Source organism: Thalassophryne amazonica, chromosome 8 (genome assembly GCF_902500255.1).
Source record: "Thalassophryne amazonica chromosome 8, fThaAma1.1, whole genome shotgun sequence".
NCBI classification, from domain to species: Eukaryota; Metazoa; Chordata; class Actinopteri; order Batrachoidiformes; family Batrachoididae; genus Thalassophryne; species Thalassophryne amazonica.
This window is the reverse complement of record NC_047110.1, coordinates 109,691,512-109,718,730: the sequence shown is the minus strand read 5'-3', so window position 1 is coordinate 109,718,730 and position 27,219 is coordinate 109,691,512. Positions and strand designations below refer to the sequence as shown.

The following is a 27,219-nucleotide window of genomic DNA, read 5'->3' as shown; positions in this document are numbered from 1 at the left end:
GTCTTCTGATGACTGGTTTCGTTTTTTTTCTCCTGTTTAAGGTGCAGCTCCATCCAGAGATGGACATTGTATTTGTGCGGAGACCCTTGTCTGTCCTGCACCAACAATATTTCCTGTATATTCGTTTTGTGAATTGTTCTGTAAATTGTTCTGTAATTTAAGTTTGTATCATGGCTCAAACAGAGGGTCACCCCTTTGAGTCTGGTCTGCTTGAGGTTTCTTCCCCAGAGGGAGTTTTTCCTTACCACTGTTGCTCTGGGGGTTGGTAAGGTCAGACCTTACTTGTGTGAAGCGCCTTGAGGCAACTCTGTTGTGATTTGGTGCTATATAATAAATCGGGTTCTTGGTCACCTGTGTAATCCAGATCAGATCCATATCAAACTTTGTCAGGTGATAGTGTCAGTCTGCACCTTACTTTTAAATATGAGAGTGATTGGGGCACGTTTGATTAAGATATAATGTTAAATATAAATTAAATGGGTTTTCAATTAAATTTAAATGCCCACAAAATCTGTAATCTGGATCAGATCCGGATCAAACTTTATCAGTCAATAAAGGATACCATCCTACATAATGGTATCCAATATGAAAGAAATGTGATCTTTTTTTGACAGAGTTATGAATTTTTGAATATTAATTAAATGATTAAAGGATAGGGATGTCTCCAATTTTCCAAGATTTTTCTTGACTTTGCTGTTGACCTTGTAAAGTGAATCAGTTCTTGCCTATCAGGATATAAATCTTCAGTAAAAATTTCATAACGATACATGAAAAATTGTTGTTCACAAACAAACAAACAAACAAACACTGGCAGAGGTAATAACAAAATGCGAAAATATACATAGCTAGATTAAGAAATAATCAATGAAATAAATAAATAAATAAACCTACTCAGCTCTGCAAACCAGCTAAAGTAAACAGAGGCGCACAACGCACTTTATTGAAGTCCTCTTGGTGTTAACAGTGTCATCGTGTTGTTGCGATGAGCAGCACCTCTGTGTTTTTGGGAGCATCGTGTGAATTTGCAGCACACGTGTTTTCAAAGTGAATCATTGTTCTGTGCTGCAGGTTATATTCGCTCTCGTTCTCTGTGTCTGCAAGAGTTTTGTCAACTTGTAACACCTTTTTTTCCAATTCAACTTGCTCTTGTTGAATTGGTGATGGACAACAGACTTCCCAGATAGATATTTGGAGTTTTTGTGTGAAAGCTTCACTAATCCAAATTTTGAACTGCTCCCATTACATAAGATAATGCCTGCAAAGGACACAGCGTACGAGCATCCAGCTCGAGAGAGAGAAAAAAAACTAGGCGCCAAAGCAAAATGTCCAGCAATAATAAATATTTCACAATAATCAAAAGGCTTCCAAAGTGACACGGAGGAGGTGGATTTTCTTTGTCCCACTCAGAGGTTGAGTGTCCTTTGATATGAGCTAAAAATATGTAAATGGTTTTGAATGTTTTCTTTATAATCTGCTGCGTGTTGTGAAGCCGCGCTTATCGTGTAAGAAACCAATAAATGGCAGAGACAAGAACACCACAGAACCCAAACACATCCGGATGGAAGAAAAACATCCAAGTCATACACAGATGGAAGGACAGACAGGTAACAGACAGACACACTGACGCCCAGTCAAAACAAGTGAAGAGAGAAAAGTCTGTAAACCTCTGCCTGCCTAAATCACTGTTTGGGACCGTTATCCATTTAAGAGATTTTGTTTGGCCCTTTTCCCGTCTGAGGCTTCCAGATTTCCATTTGGGGATTATTTATCTGCTAAAATTTTCCAGAGAAACGACTCGTGATAACATAGTGTCATGCATTCGCCCCGAACGTTTGAAAATGTCCACACGAGTACCTTTTCAGTTCTAATAACCTCATGATACTGCAGTTCATTTATTTTTATAAAATCTAAACTACTGACAAAATATTAACAGACTGTTATCTTTTATGTTTTTTACTCCCAAAATGAACTGTGCTTAAATGATGGAGTATATATATATATATATACAGTAGTGTTCAGAATAATAGTAGTGCTATGTGATTAAAAAGATTAATCCAGGTTTTGAGTATATATCTTGTTACATGGGAACAATGTACCAGTAGATTCAGTAGATTCTCACAAATCCAACAAGACCAAGCATTCATGATATGCACACTCTTAAGGCTATGAAATTGGGCTATTAGTAAAAAAAAGTAGAAAAGGGGGTGTTCACAATAATAGTAACATCTGCTGTTGACGCTACAAACTCAAAACTATTTTGTTCAAACTACTTTTTAGCAATCCTGTGAATCACTAAACTAGTATTTAGTTGTATAACCACAGTTTTTCATGATTTCTTCACATCTGGGAGGCATTCATTTTGTTGGTTTGGAACCAAGATTTTTCTTGTTTACTAGTGTGCTTGGGGTCATTGTCTTGTTGAAACACCCATTTCAAGGGCATGTCCTCTTCAGCATAAGGCAACATGACCTCTTCAAGTATTTTGACATATCCAAACTGATCCATGATACCTGGTATGCGATATATAGGCCCAACACCATAGTAGGAGAAACATGCCCATATCATGATGCTTGCACCACCATGCTTCACTGTCTTCACTGTGAACTGTGGCTTGAATTTCCACACTCAACACACAGAGGGACCGCTCAAAGGTGCACAAACAGCAAACACTTCCTGGCTTAATTACTAATCAGCTTCCCACCCTGCAGGCATAGAACATCCAGTTCACAAACTCACTGCAGCGGAAGCTGATTTAAACGACCAACATACAGCTCAATATAATAAGGTGTGAGGGACACCACATTTACTGACTGTATAAATGTTAGTCACAAAATCTAACGTACCTCAGGAAGTGTGCTGACGAGCGTGAGACCTCACCCTCTCCTCTTTCACAGACCATGCATCAAACCTGGACGTTCTCTGCATCCACTGATGATGAGATGGCTCCCGAGACGACGATCTCACCCGTCTGGTCACAAGGTCGAGTCTCTGGCAAATACACACTGTGTACTCCAGTCTTAAATGCCACCATGTTCCAATCCATGTAGATGCACCACAGCTGTGAGTCCTGACGAGCCGCAGGTGATCAGGGTGAGGTCCTGATAAACTCAGCTACACAGCCACTCAGTCCCAAATGCAAGCCACTGGAAGGAAAAACAAAAGACAGAAACAAAAGGCAGCCAGGCCCCCAGCCATACAACAAGCCACTGCAGTCTGCTTTTAGAAAATATCATTCCACAGAGACAGCTCTCACTAAAGTGATGAATGATCTTCTGCTTACAATGGATTCGGACACCACTACGGTTCTGTTGCTGTTAGATCTCAGTGCTGCATTTGATACAGTGGATCATCATATTCTACTTGATAGGGTGGAAAATCATTTTGGGATTACTGGGAGTGCGCTTGCATGGCTGACGTCATACTTGACCAGTCGTTCTCACTGTGTTTTTGAACAGTAATACTACCTCTAACCTTAGTGACATGAAATTTGGGGTTCCACAGGGGTCTGTCTTAGGCCCCCTGCTTTTCTCACTTTATTTAGCACCCCTTGGGCACATACTGTGGCGTTCTGGGATTACCTTTCACTGCTATGCAGATGATACTCCGTTATACATGCCGATAACTGACAGTAATCTCGTTCACATGAAATCCTTAGAAGATTGCCTTGCAGCAGTGAGAAGTTGGATGTCTAGAAACTTCCTACTTTTAAACTCTGATAAGACTGAAATGATGGTTCTTGGTCCAGTGAGACATCGGCATCAATTTGACCAGTTAACACTCAGCCTAGGCTCGTGTGTCATACGTCACACTGACAAAGTGAGGAACCTTGGGGTAATTTTGATCCTTCGTTGTCCTTTGGCCTCCATATTAGAAATATTACTAGGACTGCTTTCTTCCACCTGCGAAATATAGCAAAGATTCATCCCATCCTGTCTATGGCTGATCCTGAGACCCTGATCCATGCATTTATCTCTTCCAGATTGGACTACTGCAATGTTCTATTTTCTGGTTTACCGCAATCTAGCATTAGGGGTCTCCAATTGGTTCAAAATGCTGCAGCCAGACTTTTGACACGAAGCAGAAAGTTCGACCACATTACACCCATTTTGGCATCTCTTCACTGGCTTCCTGTCCCATTGAGATCAGATTTTAAGGTTCTGCTACTAACCTATAAAATTATTCATGGACTGGCACCTCCCTACCTAGCTGACCTAATTAAACCTTACGTACCGGCCCGGGCTTTACGTTCTCAGGGTGCAGGACTACTTTGTGTCCCTAAGGTGAATAAGAAGTCTGCGGGTCACAGAGCTTTCTCTTATCGTGCACCTGTGTGGAATGATCTCCCTGCGTCAATAAAACAGTCAGATTCTGTGGAGACTTTCAAGTCCAGACTTAAGACTTATTATTTATTTCTTATTTTTATTTCTTATTCACTTATTTTCCCTTTCATATGACTAGCATGCTGGTACAGTTTTGTTTTACACTTTTTACTCTTTTAATTCATGTTATTAGTAATTGGAGCGGGCTGCGGCCTCAACTTTACCTAAATTCTGGGTCTTTTAGTGAAGTTTAGGGTTAGTGGCCGGCGATCACCTTAGTATTTCTCTGTTTTTGTTGTTGTTTAATGCTGGCAAATTATACAGTATTTTTTGTCTTTCTGATGCCTGATTCTGTTTTTTCTCTCTGTTTAAGGTGCAGCTATATCCAGAGATGGGAGTTGTATTTGTGTTGGCGAGCCTCCTGTCCTGTGCACCAACAGCATTTCTTGTATATTCGTCTGTGAATTGTTCTGTAATTTATGTCTGTATCATGGCCCAAGCAGAGGTCACCCCTTTGAGTCTGGTCTGCTTGAGGTGTCTTCCTCAGGGGAGTTTTTCCTTACCACTGTTGCTCTGGGGGTTGGTAAGGTTAGACCTTACCTGTGTGAAGTGCTTTGAGGCAACTCTGTTGTGATTTAGCACTATATAAATTAAAATAAATTGAAAATTGAAATTGAAATTAAAGAGTGTATTACTTCGTTACCCGGGAAATTAGTGTAACAATACAGGGGACAATTTATTAAAGTCAAAACACAAGGTAAACACTAGAAATATAAGAGATGAGAAATGTAGATGAGAAAAAAATACAAATCCAGAGATCGCCCATTCATTGCAAATCTGCCCTTTCCCCTTCTAGCGAGTGTCCTTGGCGACCACCTAGGTTGCTTATGCCTGCAAACTGTCAATATCTTCTGGTCCGTGCATTTTTGCTCAAATATTCATGGAGACATCAAATAACTGAGTAACGAGGAGGTGCCACACCCGAACTCTTCCAACCATTTAGCATGCATGCAGTGCTGTGTAGTGATACATGGCATTAAGGGTGTGTCGAGTCTGATCCATGTCACTGGTTTTACTTGTTTAAAGATGGAATCAGCATGGAGATGTTACCTGGACAGAGCGATCTCGGCCTTCTGTCGGGCGATGTCTGCTGCCTTCTGCGCTCCCTCTACAGCTCGTCCACCTTCTCCCGGATCTTACTGGCTCGGAGGGGTATCAGGTTTTTCCTTTTCCCGCTCACCAGAATGTTCTGCTTGTACTTCCCTTCTTCTTTTGTGCCATCAGGAAACGTGGTGCAGCCGTAGCCATGACGTTTGTTGCTAAGCCACTCCCCCTCGTACTGCAGCCCGTCGGATCGCCGACTTACACCAAATCCTGTCCGCTTATCGTTCTTCCACTCTCCAGAGTAGGTCTCTGTCGTTGTGGCATCCACGTCATCATCGACCACGACCAGCTCTGCATCTGCATCACCGAGACTGAAATGGTGAAAAGTTCAGATAGACTCAGTGTTACAGTGATAAAATACGGAGGACAGCTGAAGGAGGAAGTGGACTAAAGACAGTCGTACATTTAAAGACCTTCAACATTCCGATTTGCAGATTAGCACTCTTTCAACCTTCATTTTACTCATCAAATTCAGTGACGTCAGATTTTTGCATTCTCTAAAGTCAGGCCAGAAATCTGTACGGCTCCAACGAGTCCCGCTACAATGAACAGGTGACACATAAGTAAAACCTAATTATGTTCCCAGATGCTCAAAACCGAATCAAGTCTAAAAATCTGTGTACACACAAAACCCACAAATGGTAGATTAACAAAGTTATGTCACCAATGGACACATGATTGAGATTGATTTTGGAAGCTGTTGGTCGGGAGGTTAAAGCAGCGGGCTTGTGACCAGAGTACCCATGGTCTGATTCCCTGTCAGAGAGACAACTCACTAATCCAATGCTAACAATTGTAACACAATGCTAATTTTATCACATAACACGAGATGCTAATGGGCTAACGTTAGCATGATATCTTGCTAATATCACATAATGTGATGCTAACAGGTGTCACCTAACATAAGATGCTAACAGGCCAACATTAGTATGAGCTCAGTGCCTCCGCTGTGACCAACAGGATTTATAATATGCTGAAGAAGGAAAAAATAACATACTAGTGGCAGCTGAGAACCCAAGCGAGGGAGCACCTTAAGACAGTGATTCATGATGGATTTAATTGTTTGGGAGTGTTAGATATGTGTGTTTAATTATTGTTTTCTTTCTGTTTTGGTATTAAAGTAGTTATTTTACTGAGCATTGTATCCTTAGTTTCATATACTTTTCTCTGTTATCTGCTGGAATGTGCATGTTGAACTGGAACCAATTTCATCACTTAGGACAAAGACATTCAGATAACATTATAAATGATAAATGTCCCGTTATTGCGCGGGTCGGTAGCAGGGGGTGGGACGTCCCTCGAATGCCCACGGGGACCAATAACGGAAGGATTTTGTGAAATAAAGTCCACCTTTGTTACACCCATGGAGTGTTTTAAAACTGTTTTTATCCATTGTTCTTGGTTCTGAAAGGACGGAGAGAAGTTCTTCAGAAACCAGGCCTGATTTTCATTGTGACTTTGAATAAATTTAAAAGTGCGAAATAGTTTGCGTTTGTACTTTGTGAGGGATAAAATTACAGAAAGAGCCGGGGAAAATAACAGGAGTCTTGAAAACTGACTAGTGCACGCTAACGGGTCGTTGTTACCATTAAAACCCACTAGTGGTGATACAGGTTCACATAATGCTAATGGGCTAACAGTGTGAAATCTAGCTAGCATCACATAGCCCTATGCTAATAAACAGGGATGCACATATCTTGTACTCATGGTGCTCATGTGTGCAAAAAGTGTTGATGCACAACAGACAGAGGGAAACACTTCCTACAATCTGTCATTACTTTCCTCCTATGAAGTGCGTCCTTTGTGTTTTCTGCTGTGCATCACTTATTTTTAGTGTGCACAAGCACCATGAGTACCAGTTATGTGCATGCCTGCTACACTCAACAAAAATATAAACGCAAGACTTTTGGTTTTGCTCACATTTTGTATGAGATGAACTCAAAGATCTAAAACTTTTTCCACATACACAATATCACCATTTCCCTCAAATATTGTTCACAAACCAGTCTAAATCTGTGATAGTGAGCACTTCTTCTTTGCTGAGATAATCCATCCCACCTCACAGGTGTGCCATATCAAGATGCTGATTAGACACCATGATTAGTGCACAGGTGTGCCTTAGACTGCCCACAATAAAAGGCCACTCTGAAAGGTGCAGTTTTATCACACAGCACAATGCCACAGATGTCGCAAGATTTGAGGGAGCGTGCAATTGGCATGCTGACAGCAGGAATGTCAACCAGAGCTGTTGCTCGTGTATTGAATGTTCATTTCTCTACCATAAGCCGTCTCCAAAGGCGTTTCAGAGAATTTGGCAGTACATCCAACCAGCCTCACAACCGCAGACCACGTGTAACCACACCAGCCCAGGACCTCCACATCCAGCATGTTCACCTCCAAGATCGTCTGAGACCAGCCACTCGGACAGCTGCTGAAACAACTGGTTTGCATAACCAAAGAATTTCTGCACAAACTGTCAGAAACCGTCTCAGGGAAGCTCATCTGCATGCTCGTCGTCCTCTTGAGTTCATCTCATACAAAATGGGAGCAAAACCAAAAGTGTTGCGTTTATATTTTTGTTGAGTGTAATAAATGTCTCGTAACGTGATGTTAACAGCATTCACATAATGCAAGATGCTAACAAACAAATGCTAGCATGATATCTTGCTAGCATCACATAACATGATGCTAGCAGGCATCACATAATGTAAGATGCTAACAGGTTAAATGTTAGCATGGGCTCGTGCCTCCATTGTGACCATCAGGATTAAAAACATGCTTCAAAAACACATACTTAAAGTTACAACATACATGTTGCCTGAATAAATATCTTTGGAGATGAATTGTGGTATAGATGTCCAACAAATAAACATCAAGACAAAATACTTAGCTGTTCAACAAATCAGTAAAGTGTCCTTTTCAGTTAAGCCACTTCGGCCTGAATTCCAATCCAATTTAAAGACACTTAAGTCGGACAAATCCTTGTTCTCATTTGGTTTTGGTCATCTCTGTCCTTGCTTGTCCTCTGCTTTCATCCCTGCACTCGCTTTAGTCACATCTCATAATCAATCTTAAAGGGACGCTTTGGCTGAATCCTCCCTAATCAATTGGGAAACAGTCAATAAATTATTATAAATGTTGGGGGACAAGACTTGGTTGAAAATTTGATTTGCAAGAAGACATTCGTAGATTTCGTTGGATCATTTAGTTGCTTTTGTTAAGATGTTTTAATGTTTCCACCTGACATTTGGCAGGACGTGCCCCAACCTGTCCACTCACTGATTCATGGTCCTACCTGATGGTGGAGTTGATATCTGAAGCCGCAGAAGACACTACTCTCCTGAATGAGCTCTGTTTGGATCTCTGAGAGGCCAACGAGCTCCTGGACTCTGACTTCCTCAGCTTGAGCCCAGACAGGATGGACCTCCGGAACAGGCCGCCCTTCCTCTTCCCCTTCAGGAGCTCAGCTTCGCTGTGAGCTGTCAGTACGAAGCCTCCGCGAGACACCGCGGGGCTGCTCCCGCTGCTGCCCGTGCTGCACATGGACACGCTGGTGGTCAGGGTGCCAGGAGCAGAAGGAGGGACTGGATTCACCACCACAGTCCGGTCTAACAACGCAGTGCCATTGCTGTGGTCTGAACCGGAGCGCAGAGAGTTTATGGAGGTGCGGAGCGGGGAACGGATGACGGCCGCCATGCCGTAGGGGACGCTCTGACGAACACCGTAACCGTGCCGCATTCCACCGACCCACTGGCCCTGAAAGGTTCCTACAAAGACATCAAAGACAACTTTTAGGTTTAGTTTCCTGCGTTTACAGAAAAAATACAACAGACAATCCTTGGTTTGTACACGGCACAACGTCGGGATCCGATTATGTTGGTGTTGTGTGTGTGTGTGTATCTGTATAACCTCTAAGGGCAAAGTTGCATTATTGCAGGTATCATGTACAGATCTCTTACAGACACTCAAGCTGGTCTCCCCTGGCCAATTTCTGCTCCCAGTTTGTGCCCCAACTTCAAAAATGAGGAAATCAAGCCCAAAGTATGATAATAGCAGTCAATTCCTGTTTCAAACTATTGTGTACTGATCATAGTATGTATGTATATTATGTTGGCTACACCAGAATACGTACGCGGCCCATGACTTGTGGCAATGCACCCTAATCACTTTTCAACAAAGCTAAAATGTTAACCTCTCAAAACCTCTCAGCTCCTGTCACCATGTACTCGTATTCTACCCGCATCATCTCCTTCTATACCACATAGATATCACAGGCGTGAATGAAATGGTAAATGGTAAATGGACTGCATTTATATAGCGCTTTTCCATCTGCATCAGACGCTCAAAGCGCTTTACGCCTCACATTCACTTCGATGTCAGGGTGCTGCCATACAAGACACTCACTACACACCAGGAGCAATAGGGGATTAAAGGCCTTGCCCAAGGGCCCTTAGTGATATTCCAGTCAGGTGGGGATTTGAACCCATGATCTTCTGGACTCAAGCCCAACACCTTAACCACTAGACCATCACCTCCCCAATAGATATCTAGAGCTATCTCTGATATCTATGCTGTTGCCAGTGACATGCAGAGCCGTGCACGTAGTGGAGCTGACGCATGCCTCGTGGCACCACACACACACACACGCACGATTGTTACCCGGTCCAGTCAGTAAAATTGCTCACCGCTCGCACCAACACAGAAAACAATTTCAGGCTTGAATTGTAGCCTGGCATCAAAATAACTGAGCAGCCAAGTCCACATTCAAGCAGAAATTAATTATTTCAAGATGCATAAACAATATAAAACTGAAGAGATCTGTAAAATTTATGTAAAACACATGCATTATCCCGTATGCAGAAATTACATCCAGTTATTTATGTTTTGTGTATCACAATGTGTCTGCAAATCACAGTTTTTTTATGTTTGAAACATTACTGATCGTTCAGTGTTGTGCAACACTACATTTGCCAGAGATTATGTCTGATTTCAGGCTCTAATTGAGTGTCCCTTTTATTTTGGCTCCAAAGAAGTCACAATTAGGTGACAAATATCAGCAATGAGAGAAAACACTGGAACAGGATCTCCAAAAAATCCCATGTGACACTGATCTGTATTTCCCCAACACTGGATTCCAGTGTTCACTTTCAGAACTCTGCATAGTCAGATACGTCCTTGTATTAGTGAAAATTAACCTGGAGGGCTGGGCTCATCACATTTCGCATTCCACCGGGTGCCTGCCTGGACTTCTTCAAAGGAAGAAGCTCAGATGACTTAAAAGGTTACCTGCACTGGTTCACACAGGAAGAACCCACCCCCACCCCTTCTGCATAACCCCAGACGTGGGCTTTGTAAATAAACAAAACTGACAAACAAGCTCATTTCAAGCTTCATGTAAGTTCAAGCACACCTGCTCCTCATTTCCATCATCCATCCAGCATCCAACAGGTGGCAAACAGGTCGAAAGGATATGAAATAAGAAAAACTAAGTTGCTTTTTGGATTCATCTGCTGCATCAAACCACTAACCATTGTGTGCTTTGTTTTGATGAGGTACCAGATGATACCATTTATTGTTGACGGATGTAACAGAATCAATCGGCATTTATTTATTTATTTGTCTGTCTGTTAGCAGGATTACGTCAAAACTATTCCACGGATTTTGATGAAATTTTCACCACAGATACATATTAGGCCAAAGAAGACTCCATTAATTTTGGAGGTGATCTGGATCTAGATCCAGAATCTGGATCAAGTTTCACTTTATACTTTATACTTTGAAGGATTACGTCAAAGGTACTTTATGGATTCTCACCAAATTTGCACCATATACAGATATTAGGGCCTGGAAGACTCCACTGAATTTTGGAGGTGATCCAGATCCGGATTGGCGGGCGTCAGATATCTGTGATTGCTCTTGTTTTGATATAGTGTTAAGCTGGATGTGATGACTTCATTCATTCATTCTTCACTCATTGCGTTATAAGTAGAAAGATAGCTATTCAGCTGAGATCTTTGCCCTCTTAAGATTATTTGGACTTGTTACTGAAATACAGTGAGAGATCATTTATTTGGGGGTCAAAAGTCAAAAATGGCATTTTTTTTTCTTATTTACAACAGAAATGTGAACATTGATCAAATAAACACAGGCAAGCTGGAGAATTCGATCCCAAAAATGTGCTCTGTGGTCTCAGACATTAGTGAGATCTGAGTAGAGGATGAATATTGATGTTTTTAGCCGTTGCCATGGTAACGCTTCAGCTTGTGATAAATTGTTTTAATTATGGCCTCTAAAAACGTGATTCTTGCAAATAAACTGAGAGCAAAATGAAAACCAACTGTGACAGCCCTGACAGCCACAGACACACAGCCAGACATGCAAAAGTATCATCAATGAGAATATTTTTATTTCATTTTATTTATGTTGACCGAGTCGGGCGGGTGAATATTTTGGATCAGGTCACCTTGACACCGGAGTGTCATACTGAGACTCCCAATAGGAGCTCTGCTCCTTTCTGAGATATTATGTGTGGAATTTTGATCATGATAATAATAAAGTCAAGCAGTGTGGAGTGGGCGTGGCTTTTTGTTATTGACCCACCCACTCTTGTTCATTCATGTTTCTGTTCTTCTCTCCGGCCTCTCTGCTGTACACTCCTTACATGAAAAGTGGGCCACGTGAGAGCGTGTGTGCGTTTCTGTCATTCCCACACACACACACACGTGTTCCAGTAGGAGTGGATCTGCTCCATCCCGCCCGCCTGTACCTCTGATGTAACAGCACTCTGATTCATTCTGTAGCGTGCACATTCACACTGACCAAACTACATGACCATAAGGACTGCAGCCGCATCCTCCAGACCAACCTCAAATGCCCACAACCGTCTCCCTGGTGGGCTCTAGTGTCACGAAGTGCTGAATGAAGCAGATCTCGTAATCTAGTCTGTTATTTACATTCATTCAAAGACTGCCAAACACACGCACACACACACACGCACACACATGCACGCCGCCTCTTGTCCTCCTGCACAAACAAACTAAAGTGGCTTCAAAGACAGCAAGTCAGCACATCTGCTCAGGACTTTGTAATCATGTCAGAGCACATCTGTGCCACCATGTGACCATATGATCAAAGCAAACACAAACACACGTGCACCAGCGATATATAAAATCTGGAAGGAACGTGTTTCTCGGGATTTTCCCAATAATTTCTCCAAGACTAATGATTCGACATATTATAACAGATAAATTATATCAGAGATCATAAAGTACATTTTATTTATCAACTTATGTTTCACGAGTACTACAACTAAAGAAACCTAAATAAATTTCCTGAAATACATATTTTAAGTCTTTTTATTTGGGTGTACTTTAGCTAGATTACAGTGAATTTAGCTTCAATTCATTGGCTTTCAGTTCATTTGAGGTAAGACTTTAAAGTTTTATTGTTTACTTATAAAAATTTAAATGGACCAGCACACTCCTCGCTTGTCGACCTGATGTACTGACCCCTGCTCTGTGCTCTCAGAATGCCGGACTGTCATGTGTTCCAAAGGTAAAGAAAAAGTCAGCAGGTCACAGAGGTTTGTTTTGTGGAACAACCTGCCAGCAGAGAGAAGACACGCCTGTTCTCACAGACATACAACTAATAAATAAATAATAATAATAATGTATAAATATCAATGGATTGGTGAATCAAATACAGTATGTATTTTTTTTTTAGTCTAATTCATTTTCTGGGGTTATCTGTTTGAAATTGAGAGTAACTGATTTTACAACCCCAAATCAGAAAAAAGATGATAGGGATTTTTTTTTTTTTTTTAATAAAGGCAGTGATTCTTACATTTACTTTGACTTTTATTTCAATACAGAAGGCATCAACCCAAAATAATTCATGGTTTGTGTGGCCATTATGAGTAACCATACTGCAAGGAGACACGTGAGGGAAGTCACCAAGACAACTCTGAAGGAGTTACAGTATAGGCTTCTGTAGCTGTGCTGCATTACCACTCATAGAGGTTCAGGATGACTTGGTACAGAGGAGGATGCTCTTAAAAAGAACATGTGAAATTTCAGCTCTAGTTTGCCAGAAGACACATGAAAAACCCGAGCCTAGATTTGATGTTTGATCCTGTTTTGTAATCCTTCTCTCCTCCAACCCAACATGAAGATGTGAACGGGGATGTAACAGGAAAATGTTGCACCATTCCCAGTTTCTCCACTCACATCCACAGAAGCCTAGAACTCCTTTAGAAATGCCTGGGTGGCTTCCCTCACCAGTCTCCTTCCAGCATGTGATCACTCTGTTTTTGAGACCTGTCTGCGTGACACAGATTTACTGTATAGGACCACACTGTTTGTATCACTCAATGAAGTTCAAGACCTATTCAGTGACTTCAGTGGATTCATCACTTGACTTGTTAGTTACAAATAAATGGCTGTAAAAGCGATGATTCAATTCTCCTATTTAGAATAAATTGCCCCCTCCCAACTTTTGTAATGTGTTTCAGGTCTTAAATTCTGCAGTGGATATATTAACATATGAAATGAAGTTGACCAAAGAAAACATGACATATCTTGGGTTCATACTGTATGCAATGAAATACAAGTCGAAATAAAGATCACTGTTTCTTTATTTATTTTGTATTTATTTATTTTTGCATTTTCCATATTATTCCAGCTTTTTATTTGGGGCTATACAACATAAGTTTTGTTTTTATCTCACTTCGACTTCAGCAACATGGATGTATTTTTTTTTTGTTAAAACACTTTGAACAAATAAAGCACTGTTATGATTATTATTACATATTATTATTATTATTCTATGTACAGGATACTGTTTCTTTCAGTAATAAAATATAACCATCAGATCACTATTTCTACCATAAAACCATCACACCTTTGTTTGGAAAAAATAAACAAAGAGAATAAAGCCTCGACCTTTGCCCTTGTGGTCTAACTTATATTCCAGTCAGATTTCAGTGTTTCCTATAAATTGCTCTGAGCTACAGTGCAGCTGTGGAGAAAGAGTTAACATGAAAAGATCAAAGCGGCGGAAACATCAGAGAGCCACAGCGATCTGATCACGAGCCAACCTCCAGGCTGAATTCATAATTACGTCTTTAACAAATGTGCGCATCTGTTCCGTTTCTAGGTTAAAATCTGTTTGTGTTCGATCCGTCTGTATTTCACTGTCAGGGAACAACAAGCCTGAAAATTCTGATGATTTTACTCCACTGCCCCTGTTGTTGTTCTTATTGTTACAGAATGAGAGCAATACATTTACATCTTCTATGACGAGGCTTCGCTTTTTTTTTGTTTGTTTTACAGAATATAAGAAACTACTTATCCAATCCAATACAGCTTTATGTAGCACTTTAAAATCACCCACAGGGTCCAAAGTGCTGTAAAAGACAATAAAATACATAAAAATAACTCAATAAATACATTAAAATACAAAATGCATTTAAAATGCACACAGCTCACAGGCATAGCATTTCACTTAGTTTTAAAAGCCAATAAAAAGAGATGAGTTTTAAAAGTGATTTCAAATGCATAAGTGATGAAGCCTGTTTAATACGCACTGACTTTATGACTCAAATGATTAACTTCTGATTCACAGCAGTGATACTTAAAAATATGAGTAAAACTGAGTTAAAGCAGCTTTGTTTTCAAATGATTAATATATATTCTCCATGTGAATGATGTGAGGGTTTGCAACAAAGCTGCTTTTTTAAAATAGAGATCTAATGGGGAAAGGTGTGAACCTTCACTTCACAAAACACTTTAGCAATGACCCCTCCCCCCACACACAAACAAAATTACAACTTCACAATCTCACATATGGTGCATCCGGAAGTATTCATAGCACTTCAGTCCCCTCAAAATTCTACTCACAACACCCATAATGACAACATGAAAAAAGTTAAAAATTTTTTTGCAAATTTAGTAAAAATTGTAAAGATAATAAATCACATGTACATAAGTATTCACCGAGTTGCTCAATACTTTGTTGATGCATTGGCAGCATTACAGCAAGTCTTCTTGAATATGATGCCACAAGCTTGGTGCAACTATCTTTGGGCAGTTTGCCATTCCTCTGTCAGCACCTCAAGCTCCATCAGGTTGGATGGACAGCGGTCGGTGCACAGACATTTTAGATCTCTCCAGAGATGCTCAATCAGATTCAGGTCTGGGCTCTGGCTGGGTCACTCAAGGACATTCACAGAATTGTCCTGAAGCCACTCCTTTGATATCTTGGCTGTGTGTTTAGGGTCATTGTCCTGCTGAAAGATGAACCGTCGCCCCAGTCTGAGGTCAAGAGCGCTCTGGAGCAGGTTTTCATCCAGGATGTCTCTGTACATTGCTGCATTCATCTTTCCCTCAACTGACTAGTGTCCCAGTTCCTGCTGCTGAAAAACATCCCCACAGCATGATGCTGCCACCACCATGCTTCACTGTAGGGATGGTGCCTGGTTTCTTCCAAACATGACGCCAGAGTTCAATCTTTGTCTCATCAGACCAGAGAATTTTGTTTCACCTGGTCTGAGGTCCTTCGAGTACCTTTTGTCAAACTCCAGGTGGCTGCCATGTGCCTTTTACTAAGGAGCAGTGTTGCTACAGTTACTTTGAAAAAGTAATCCAATTACTGATTACTGATTACTCCGATCACTGATTGGTTAATTCATTATACGCGTCTCCCCCTCCCCCCATGTCTTCTTCCCACATGGATTCACCCCTGACTTGCTGTTTGAGCAGGAAGAATGGATAACATTTATTTATGCAGAAAACATGACCAGATTGACAGGTAAGAAGTTTTATCAGCATTTTTATGTCATGTTGTCCTTTAGGTGCATTTCGGTGGGAAAAAAAAAGCGTTAGCATTTGCACATCGCAGATCAGCTGTTTTTAACAAGGACACACAGAATGGCACAGAGTTTTAGGGCCCTGTCCCATTGGGAGGAGGATTAATTGCGCATGAATTGAGTACACAAATTGTGGGCGTTCATTGTCGTCGACAACAAAAATGGCCAAAAATGACAAATGTCCCAGTATGAATTATGGATATATTAATAATATATAGCGAATATGATGAACACGGTTATATCACGGTTGTATAATGCATGTAGTGAGGAAACGGATCCGACGCATCGCGATCATCACGGCAGTATTATGGATGTATTGTGAATGCATCGCGCCCGTGTTTGCATGTGCACGGCATCTGCATTGCCGTCATAAATGAAGCACACTCGGGCCATCGGCATCACTATTCACACCAACAATACAGGCTCTGGAGCAAGTACTGGACTTGGACAAGTTGACTGGAGTAAAGAAGCAGTGAACAGGGCGAGTGGTGACATCGGCGGATCACATCAGAGCGCAGCTCGTCTGAACGATTATAGCAAGTTAAATCTGTTATAAACATAGGAATAAATACTGTAACAGCTGCAGACGAAGGAAAAAACACGCAACTGTTTTATCAAGCTGTGACAATGTAAACAAGTCAAATAATTACCTTTTTAGACGGCTCAAAATGCTTTCTGCAGCTGGAGCTGTTCTTGTGCACGTGCATGCGTGCACAACGGCTCCAGCTGCAGTTTCCTCTGTGATTCAGGAGGTGATTAGAGCTGTTTTCAACAGCCAATTTGCAGAATAAAATGATTAATCCGCCACTAAATAATTATTTATATATGCAGCATCCAGCGCAGAGCGCGTAGCAGCCGACAGAACAAAGAACGGCTTCCAGCTGTGAACACAGCGCATCTGATTTGCATCCACCACAAATAAAATGCAAAGCAGATGTAATAAAAACACTTTATTTGTGGCTGCATGCAGTCGCTACAACTTATTTTAGTCCGTGATGTGGACATGATGGACACGCAAAATATCCGTTTTACACACTGTCCCAGTCCGCTGCCAAGCCGCAAATCCCTGTCAGTTGCGGATATCAGCAGATGATGGCGAATATACAGCAAATAGACTGAGTATGTACTGTGTATGTATGGAGTATGTATGGAGTATGTAAGGCGGATGTCATCCGCAGCCAAAATTTTGTGCAGCTCAAAAATTCTGGCAACGGAAAAACGTGTCTCTGCGGATAATTGCGGACGTGTGCGGGTGTCGGCCGACTCATACAAGCATGTTTCACGCATATTGTGGATATTAAGCGAATATGAGCCAATTTTGTGCGCAATCCATATGCAAATCCTCCTAAACGCCAGTGGGACAGGGCCCTTAAAGAAGAAAAAAAGCGGAAATGCATTACTAAGTAACGCGTTACTGACATCTGTCAGGTTTCAGCCTGGATCTGGGGTTTTGATCCCATTTTTGCCTCCTCTTTTTCTCATTGTCTGCTCCAGCTTTGATTATTAGTTGTTTTTGGTCATTTGTTTATTTTCTGTGCTGTTTGCTCTGTCACTTTGTTTCTTTGTTACTTTTAATACTGTTGCCATCGTTTAGCTCCATTCTAGTTTGTTTACTAGGTTGTTTCATTGTTTATCATCAGTTGATCACTGGTTTATTTTGTTCATCTCATTTCTGATTTTATCAGTTATGTTGTAGTATCGGATTTTGTTTTCTGTTTACAATTTGTCTTTATTTGTTTGTTTTGCCATCTGTGTTGTGTGGGCCGCTGAAGAGGAGGTACTGCTGGCCCACCACCACCAGATGGCGCCTTGCTTGGAGTGCGGGCTTCAAGCACGAGAGGGCGCCGGAACCAGTGGAGTGACAGCTGTCACATCATCACCACCAGCTGTCACTCATCTACGTCAACCTCCATAAAAGCTGGACTGCAACTCCACCTCCCCGCCGAGAAATCATCTACCATACAGGTAATTTCTCTGCTTAAACTGAACAAGAGTCTGATCTCATTTACAGCCGTTTCCTGTGACGTGTCCTTGTCTGCTGTATTGGCGTTTGGTGTGGACTACGACGGCTTCGCCTCACACCCAACCAGATAAGTGGTTTCACAAGGAGCTGTACGAGTGGTGATTGGAGGTGGAGGTTCTCCCTCCTAACTGAACACAGACTGTGGGATTACTGAGTGTGCGTACTCACACTCATCAAACTGTTTCTGTTCTCTGCCAGCAGTACCGGGTCTGACTGCTGAAGACGGTGGCCACCTGGGGCGCAGGGCTTGGCGGCTCCGGTGTTCTTCAGATCCGTTGGTGGTGGAAGCTGTGTGGGTTCCGGCTCTTCTATCACCAGACGTCTTCTATCTTGAGCCTGCCACACGCCACCTTGTGTATGATTGACATTCCGCACTATTGTTATTGTCTGTACTTCATTGTGTGCTTCACAACATTAAATTGTTACTTTTTGGCTTATCCATTGTCCGTTCTTTAACGCCCCCTGTTGGGGTCCGTGTCACAACACCTTCCCAACAGGATTCTCGGCCAGCGTCATGGATCCCGAGGGGCGTCAACCAGCGCTTGAACAGCCAATGGAAGAGCGAGGTGCACAGGCGCCAGCAGGAGGCGTGTTAGGTGAGCTGCAGCACATCTTAACCGCCTTTACTGCTCGGTTGGACTTAGTTACCGAGCAGAGCATTATTCTCAATCGAAGGATGGAGGCTCTCACCGCCCAGGTGGAAGCGCATGCTCAGGGCGTGCTGCAGCACCTCCTCCTGCTGACCGAATGCCAGAGACAGACATTCCACTGGTCATTCAACGAACCCCCCCACCTTCCCCTGAAGCATACATAAGCCCTCCGGAGCCGTACGGAGGCTGTGTGGAGACGTGCGCGGACTTCTTGATGCAGTGCTCGCTCATCTTTTCACAGCGTCCCGTCATGTACGCGTCAGACGCTAGCCGGGTGGCTTACGTTATAAATCTGCTTCAAGGGAGGCACGCGCCTGGGCTACGGCGCTCTGAGAGAATTCACGGCTCCTAACGAATTACACTGAGTTTGTGAGGGAGTTCCGACAGGTGTTCGACCACCCTCATAGAGGCGAGACCACTTCAAGCGTGCTGCTGTCGATACGACAGGGGTGTCGGAGCGCAGCGAAGTATGCAGTCGACTTCCGCATCGTGGCAGCGCGAGCCGGCTGGAATGCTGTTGCGCTCCGCGCTGCCTTTGTAAACGGACTGTCTCTGGTCCTTACGGAGCACCTGGTGGCGAAGGACGAGCCGCGGGATTTAGACAGGCTTATCGACCTGGTTATACGGTTAGACAACCGATTAACAGAACACCGACGGGAGCAAGGCGAAGGGCGTGGTCAGGCACAAGCCGTCCCTCTTCCTCCTGGGTCCGAAAAGGAGCCGACTTCCCCACGCTCCACAGCCAGGGCTCTCCACGTGACGACAGCTCCCCCTGCTGACGTTGCTATGGAAACGAGCAGGGCCAAAAAGCGATCAGATCAGAGACAAAGGAGGCTGATCCGTGGAGAGTGTTTTCTCTGCAGCTCAACCGAGCACATACAGAGAGAGTGCCCCAAACGGTCAAAACAGCAGCACTCGTCCTTAGAGACTGGGCTAAGGGTGGGTCACAATACCCACGCGGGGAAACCCCGAAAATCTGCACGTATCCCAGTCACGATCCTGAGTGGGGATCTAACCCTTCACGCCCCAGCACTGGTGGACACGGGGTCGCAGGGGAATCTGCTGGACAGCAGATGGGCAAAGGAGGTTGGGCTCCCTCTGGTGGCCTTACCGTCACCATTGTCGGTGCGGGCACTAGATGGCACCCTTCTTCCACTAATCACACACCAGACACAGCCCGTGACTTTGGTTGTTTCTGGAAATCACAGGGAGGAGATTGTGTTTTATGTAACACCTTCTACCTCCCGAGTGATTTTGGGTTTTCCATGGGTGTTGAAACACAATCCCCAGATTGATTGGCCGTCTGGGGTTGTGGTTCAGTGGAGCGAAACCTGCCACCGGGAGTGTTTAGGATCCTCGGTTCCACCCGGTGTGACAGCTAAGGAGGAGGTTTTAGTCCCCCCCAATCTGGCAGCGGTGCCAGCCGAGTACCATGACCTTGCTGACGTCTTCAGCAAGGATCTGGCACTCACGCTGCCCCCACACCATCCGTACGATTGTGCCATTGATTTGATACCGGGCGCTGAGTACCCGTCCAGCAGGCTGTACAACCTCTCACGTCCGGAACGCGAACCAATGGAGACCTACATCCGGGACTCGTTAGCTGCCGGGTTGATCCGGAACTCCTCCTCCCCGATGGGTGCTGGTTTCTTTTTTGTGGGCAAGAAGGACGGCGGACTCCGTCCATGCATTGATTACAGAGGGCTGAACGAGATCACGGTTCGCAACCGATACCCGTTACCTCTGTTGGATTCAGTGTTTACGCCCTTGCATGGAGCCCAAATTTTTACAAAATTGGATCTTAGGAATGCTTATCACCTGGTTCGGATCCGGGAGGGAGACGAGTGGAAGACGGCATTTAACACCCCGTTAGGTCACTTTGAGTACCTGGTCATGCCGTTCGGCCTCACCAATGCGCTCGCGACATTCCAAGCGTTGGTTAATGACGTCTTGCGGGACTTCCTGCATCGGTTTGTCTTCGTATATCTAGACGATATACTCATCTTTTCTCCGGATCCTGAGACCCATGTCAAGCATGTAGTCAGGTCCTACAGCGGTTGTTGGAGAACGGGTTTGTGAAGGGTGAGAAGTGCGAGTTTCACGCTCTTCTTTGTCCTTCCTGGGGTTCATAATCTCCCCCAACTCCGCCCCTGATCCGGCCAAGGTTGCAGCGGTGAGAGATTGGCCCCAACCAACAAACTGTAGGAACAGTTCATTAAGGGCTACAGTCAGGTAGTTAGCTCCCTGACAGCCCTGACCTCCACTAAGGTCCCCTTCACCTAGTCGGATCGGTGCGAGGCCGCGTTTAGGGAGTTGAAGCGCCGGTTCTCGTCTGCACCAGTTCTGGTGCAGCCCGATCCTACTCGCCAGTTCACAGTGGAAGTGGATGCCTCTGACTCAGGGATAGGAGCCGTGCTGTCCCAGAGCGGGGAGTCCGATAAGGTCCTCCACCCTTGTGCCTATTTTTCCCGCAGGTTGACCCGGGCTGAGAGGAATTATGACGTCGGCAATCGGGAACTCATAGCGGTGAAGGAGGCTCTTGAAGAGTGGAGACACCTGTTGGAGGGAGCGACGGTGCCCTTCACGGTTTTCACGGACCATCGGAACCTGGAGTACATCCGTACGCCAAGCGGTTGAACCCCAGGCAAGCCCGCTGGTCACTTCTTCGGGCGCTTTGACTTCCAGATTACATACCGCCCCGGGACCAAGAACCAACGATTGGATGCCCTGTCCCGGGTGCATGAAGAGGAGGCCAAGGCAGAGTTGTCAGACCCCACAGAGACCATCATCCCCGAGTCCACTGTCGTGGCCGCCCTCACCTGGGACGTGGAGAAGACCGTCGGGAGGCCCTGACACGGAACCCGGACCCGGGGACCGGCCCGAAGAACAAACTGTACGTCCCACCGGAAGCCAGAGCTGCCGTTTTTGTTGGGAAAGTGTAGGTACACGGACCCACAACAGGGGGCGCAAAATGAACGGACAATGGAGTAGGTCAAATAACAACACTTTACTGTTGTGAATGTGCACAACAAATACAACAGATTACAACAATAGGAAAAAAGTCAATTCACAAAGGTGTCATGTGGGCAGGCTCGAAGATAGGAGACGCCTGTCCAAAGCAGAACCGGACCACACGATTTCCTCCGCCACCAGAACCCCGGGAATACTGGAGCCCGCCAAGTCCCGAACTCCCAGGTGGCCACTGCCTCCGCGTGTCGGACCTGGTACTGCTGGCGAGGAGCAAAAAGCAATTAATGAGGGCGCGTGTGCACCCAGGAATCCGTACGGCAGGAAAGCTACCTCCACCTCTCATTGGAAAAGTAGTCTACACTACAACGCACAAAGTTCCAACAGAATACTGTCAACAGTCAGCTGAGGTACTTACCTTCCGGTAGAACGATATTCGGCAAAGAGGTGGAGATGACGTCTTGCTGATATACCGATGCTGATCAGATGAGTGGTGACAGCTGTACTAGGTGATGAGTGTCAGCTGTCACCCCGGCTGTTCCTGTGAGGTGGCAGTGCCCTCTGGTGCCTGGAGCCCACACTCCAGGCAGGGTGCCCTCTGGTGGTGGTGGGCCAGCAGTACCTCCTCTTCAGCGGCCCACACAACAGTTTTGGACTTCTGCCATGGTTCCAAGCTCTCCTTCATCACCGGGGTGCGCAGGACCATGGCAGTAGTCCAGCAGCGTTTCTGGTGGGCGTCTATGAGAGGCCGACGTCGGGGACTATGTCCAGGCCTTTACCCACTGTGCAAGGGCAAGGCTGACCACAAGAGGACCTCAGGACTCCTCCAGCCCCTACCGGTGCCTCACCGCCCCTGGTCCCATATCGGCCTGGACTTTGTCACGGGCCTCCCGCCGCCCAGGGCAACACCACCATTCTCACGATAGTGGACCCGGTTCGCCCAAGGCGGCCCACTTCGTGGCCCTCCCGAAGCTCCCTACAGCCCAGGAGGACAGCAGACTCCTGGTCCACACATCGTGCGTTCTGCATGGGATACCATTGGACATCGTCATCAGACCGTGGCCCTCAGTTCTCCTCTCGGTTCTGGAGGAGTTTCTGCAGGGAACTGGGGGCCACCGTGAGTCTCTCGTCTGGGTATCACCCCAGACAAACAGACAGGCAGGGCAGGCCAACCAGGAGCTGGAGCAGGCCCTCCGTTGTGTTCCCTCCGCGCACCCAACGGCCTGGAGCACCCATCTGGGCCTGGCTCGAGTACGCCCACAACAGCAAGTGTCGTCAGCCACCGGCCTCTCCCGTTTGAGGTGTGTTTGGGGTTCCAGCCCACATTGTTTTCCACTTGTGGAGGGAGAGAGGCAGGTAGTGCCCGGTCCAGGCCCACCTCAGGAGGTGCCGCCGGGTTGTGGCGGACCGCCCGTTCTGCCCTGTAAGGCCCGGACGAGGGCCAAGGTCCATGCAGACCGCCGGCGTTCCCCGGCCCCTGCATACCCAGCCCGGGCAGGAGGTGTGGTTGTCAACAAAGGACATCCCACTTCAGGTAGACTCTCAGAAACTGAAGGACAGGTATATCGGACCGTTTCCATCACCAAGGTCCTCAGCCCGGCAGCAGTGAAACTACGGCTACCAGCTTCACTGCGGATCCATCCTGTCTTTCACGTGTCCACGAATCAAGCCTTACCACACCTCACACATCTGCACCCCTGGACCTGCACCGCCCCCTGCCCGGATCATCGACGGGGAGCCGGCATGGTACCGTTGCGCCGGCTCCTGGATGTCCGTCGCAAGGGTCAGGGGTTCCAGTATCTGGTGGACTGGGAGGGGTATGGCCCCGAGGAACGCTCCTGGGTGAAAAGGAGCTTCATCCTGGACCCGGCCCTCCTGGCCGACTTCTACGCCCGGCACCCGACAAACCTGTCGGGCGCCAGGAGGGCGCCTGTTGAGGGGGGGGTCCTGTTGTGTGGGCCGCTGAAGAGGAGGTACTGCTGGCCCACCACCACCAGATGGCGCCTGCTTGGAGTGCGGGCTTCAAGCACGAGAGGGCGCCGGAACCAGTGGAGTGACACCTGTCACATCATCACCACCAGCTGTCACTCATCTACGTCAACCCTCCATAAAAGCCAGACTGCAACTCTACCTCCCCGCCGAGAATCATCTACCATACAGGTAATTTCTCTGCTAAACTGAACAAGAGTCTGATCTCATTTACAGCCATTTTCCGTGACGGTCCTTGTCTGCTGTATTGGCGTTTGGTGTGGACTGCGACGGCTTTCGCCCCACCACCCCCAACCAGAATAAGTGGTTTCACAGGAGCTGTCACGAGTGTGTGATTGGAGGTGGAGGTTCTCCCTCCTAACTGAACACAGACTGTGGGATTTACTGAGTGTGCGTACTCACACTCATCAAACTGTTTCTGTTCTCTGCCAGCAGTACCGGGTCTGACTGCTGAAGACAGTGGCCACCTGGGGCGCAGGGCTTGGCGGCTCCGGTGTCTTCAGATCCGTTGTTGGTGGAAGCTGTGTGGGTTCCGGCTCTTCTTATCACCAGACGTCTTCTATCTTCGAGCCTGCCACACACCACCTTGTGTATGATTGACATTCTGCACTATTGTTATTGTCTGTACTTCGTTGTGCGCTTCACAACATTAAATTGTTACTTTTTTGGCTTATCCATTGTCCGTTCTTTAATGCCCCCTGTTGTGGGTCCGTGTCACGACACCTTCCCAACAATCTGGTTATCTTTACTTCAGTCATAAGCCAGTTCCAGTCTAGTTTTGTCTTAGTATTTATTTTCTTGTTATTCTCTGATCAGTTCCCATGTAGCTTTTCTTCTTTATTTGTTATCTGATGCTTCGCTTTTAAGTTCTCATGTTCATGCTCTGATCTGGTTCTGTTCATAGTCCTCGGTTTCTGTTTGACCTTTGTTCTGTTTTCCCTCAATTCCATTTGTTTGTGTTCTCACTCCATGTCACTGGACCTGCCTCGTGTCTTTGTCTCTCACTGTCATTCTGTCTGTTTAGTGTATTCATCCACTCACGCTCTTTACTCTGGCTCACGCGTCGTTGCATCTTACATCACTCCACTTTGTGTTGTCTCCACTGCACTATCTTGCGCCTGCTTCCCTCATCTATGTTTCATCCAGCCACACCTCCTTCCAGAATGTTCCCCACACCTGTCTAGTTCCTCTGATCACCTCCACCCTTATTTAAGCAGCTTCAGTTCACCACTTCCCTGCCAGTTCGTCGCACGTTTTGTCGTCGTTCTAGCCCTTATCACAGCCTTGTTTTAACCAGGTTTGATTGCCTGCCCGTATTTTGACTTTGCTCATTTTTGTACTTGTTTCTGTCTTGCCTTTGAACTCCTCCATGCCGTGTACCTGAAACCTGCTTGTTTTGTTGGACCACGCCTTAGCATTACGTCTGTCTGTAGCTCCGCCTCGCTGACTGATACATTGTGTACCGAATCCTTGCTAGTTTTTTGATAAAGCCTTTTCTACTAACCCTACGTTCTGTCTGTTAGTCAGCATTTGAGTCCAACCATCTTCTGTGCCACGCCACCTCGCATCATGACAGCATCACTGCTAAGGAGTGGCTTCCGTCTGGCCACTCTACCATATAGGCCTGATTGGTGGATTGCTGCAGAGATGGTTGTTCAGGAAGGTTCTCCTCTCTCCACAGCCGAATGCTGGAGCTCTGACAGAGTGACTCTGTCAGAGCTCCAGCATTTGTCGCTCTGACAGAGTGACTATCGGTCACTCTGTCAGAGCGACCACCTGCGAAAGTGTGACCACCTGTGAAATATAGCGAAGATTCGTCCCATCCTGTTTATGGCTGATGCTGAGACTCTGATTCATGTGTTTATCTCTTCTAGATTGGACTACTGCAATGTTCTATTTTTTGGTTTACCACAGTCCAGCATTAGGGCTCTTCAGTTGGTTGAAAATGCTGTAGCCAGACCTTTGACACGAAGCAGAAAGTTCGACCACATTACACCCATTTTTGCGTCTCTTCACTGGCTTCCTGTCCCAGTGAGATCAGATTTTAAGGTTCTGCTACTAACCTATAAAATTATTCATGAACTGGCACCTCCCTACCTAGCTGATCTAATTAAACCTTACGTACCGGCCCAGGCTTTACGTTGTCAGGGTGCAGGACTACTTTGTGTCCCTAGGGTGAATAAGAAGTCTACGGGTCACAGAGCTTTCTCTTATCGTGCCCCTGTTCTGTGGAATGATCTCCCTGCGTCAATAAAACAGTCAGATTCTGTGGAGACTTTCAAGTCCAGACTCAAGACGCACTTATTTTCCCTTTCATATGGTTAGCATACTGGTACAGTTTTGTTTTACACTTTTTACTCTTTTAATTCATTTTCTTAGTAATTGGAGTGTGCCGCGGCCTCAACTTTACCTAAATTCTGGGTCTTTTAGTGAAGTTTAGGGTTAGTGGCCAGCGATCACCTTAGTATTTCTCTGTTTTCTTGTTGTTTAATGCTGACAAATTATACAGTATTTTTTTGTCTTTCTGATGACTGGTTCTGTTTTTTCTCTCTGTTTAAGGTGCAGCTCCATCCAGAGATGGGAATTGTATTTGTGCTGGAGACCTTCCTGTCCTGTGCACCAACAATATTTCCTGTATATTCGTTTTGTGAATTGTTCTGTAAATTGTTCTGTAATTTAAGTTTGTATCATGGCTCAAACAGAGGGTCACCCCTTTGAGTCTGGTCTGCTTGAGGTTTCTTCCCCAGAGGGAGTTTTTCCTTACCACTGTTGCTCTGGGGGTTGGTAAGGTCAGACCTTACTTGTGTGAAGCGCCTTGAGGCAACTCTGTTGTGATTTGGTGCTATATAATAAATCGGGTTCTTGGTCACCTGTGTAATCCAGATCAGATCCATATCAAACTTTGTCAGGTGATAGTGTCAGTCTGCACCTTACTTTTAAATATGAGAGTGATTGGGGCACGTTTGATTAAGATATAATGTTAAATATAAATTAAATGGGTTTTCAATTAAATTTAAATGCCCACAAAATCTGTAATCTGGATCAGATCCGGATCAAACTTTATCAGTCAATAAAGGATACCATCCTACATAATGGTATCCAATATGAAAGAAATGTGATCTTTTTTTGACAGAGTTATGAATTTTTGAATATAATTAAATGATTAAAGGATAGGGATGTCTCCAATTTTCCAAGATTTTTCTTGACTTTGCTGTTGACCTTGTAAAGTGAATCAGTTCTTGC

At 45.0% G+C, this 27,219-nt stretch overlaps 1 protein-coding gene across 2 annotated transcripts in view; it reads right to left on the bottom strand.

Annotated features, from left to right (window-relative positions):
• Positions 1–27,219, bottom strand: part of jph3 (junctophilin 3) — a 142,208-nt gene that overhangs the window by 58,590 nt on the left and 56,399 nt on the right. Inside the window, exon 2 of one of the 2 annotated variants that reach the window (XM_034177248.1) lies at positions 8,779–9,250. In XM_034177248.1, the coding sequence (XP_034033139.1) occupies positions 8,779–9,250 (472 nt within the window). The remainder of the gene's footprint in view (positions 1–8,778; positions 9,251–27,219) is intronic. The other variant, XM_034177247.1, reaches the window with a different exon arrangement.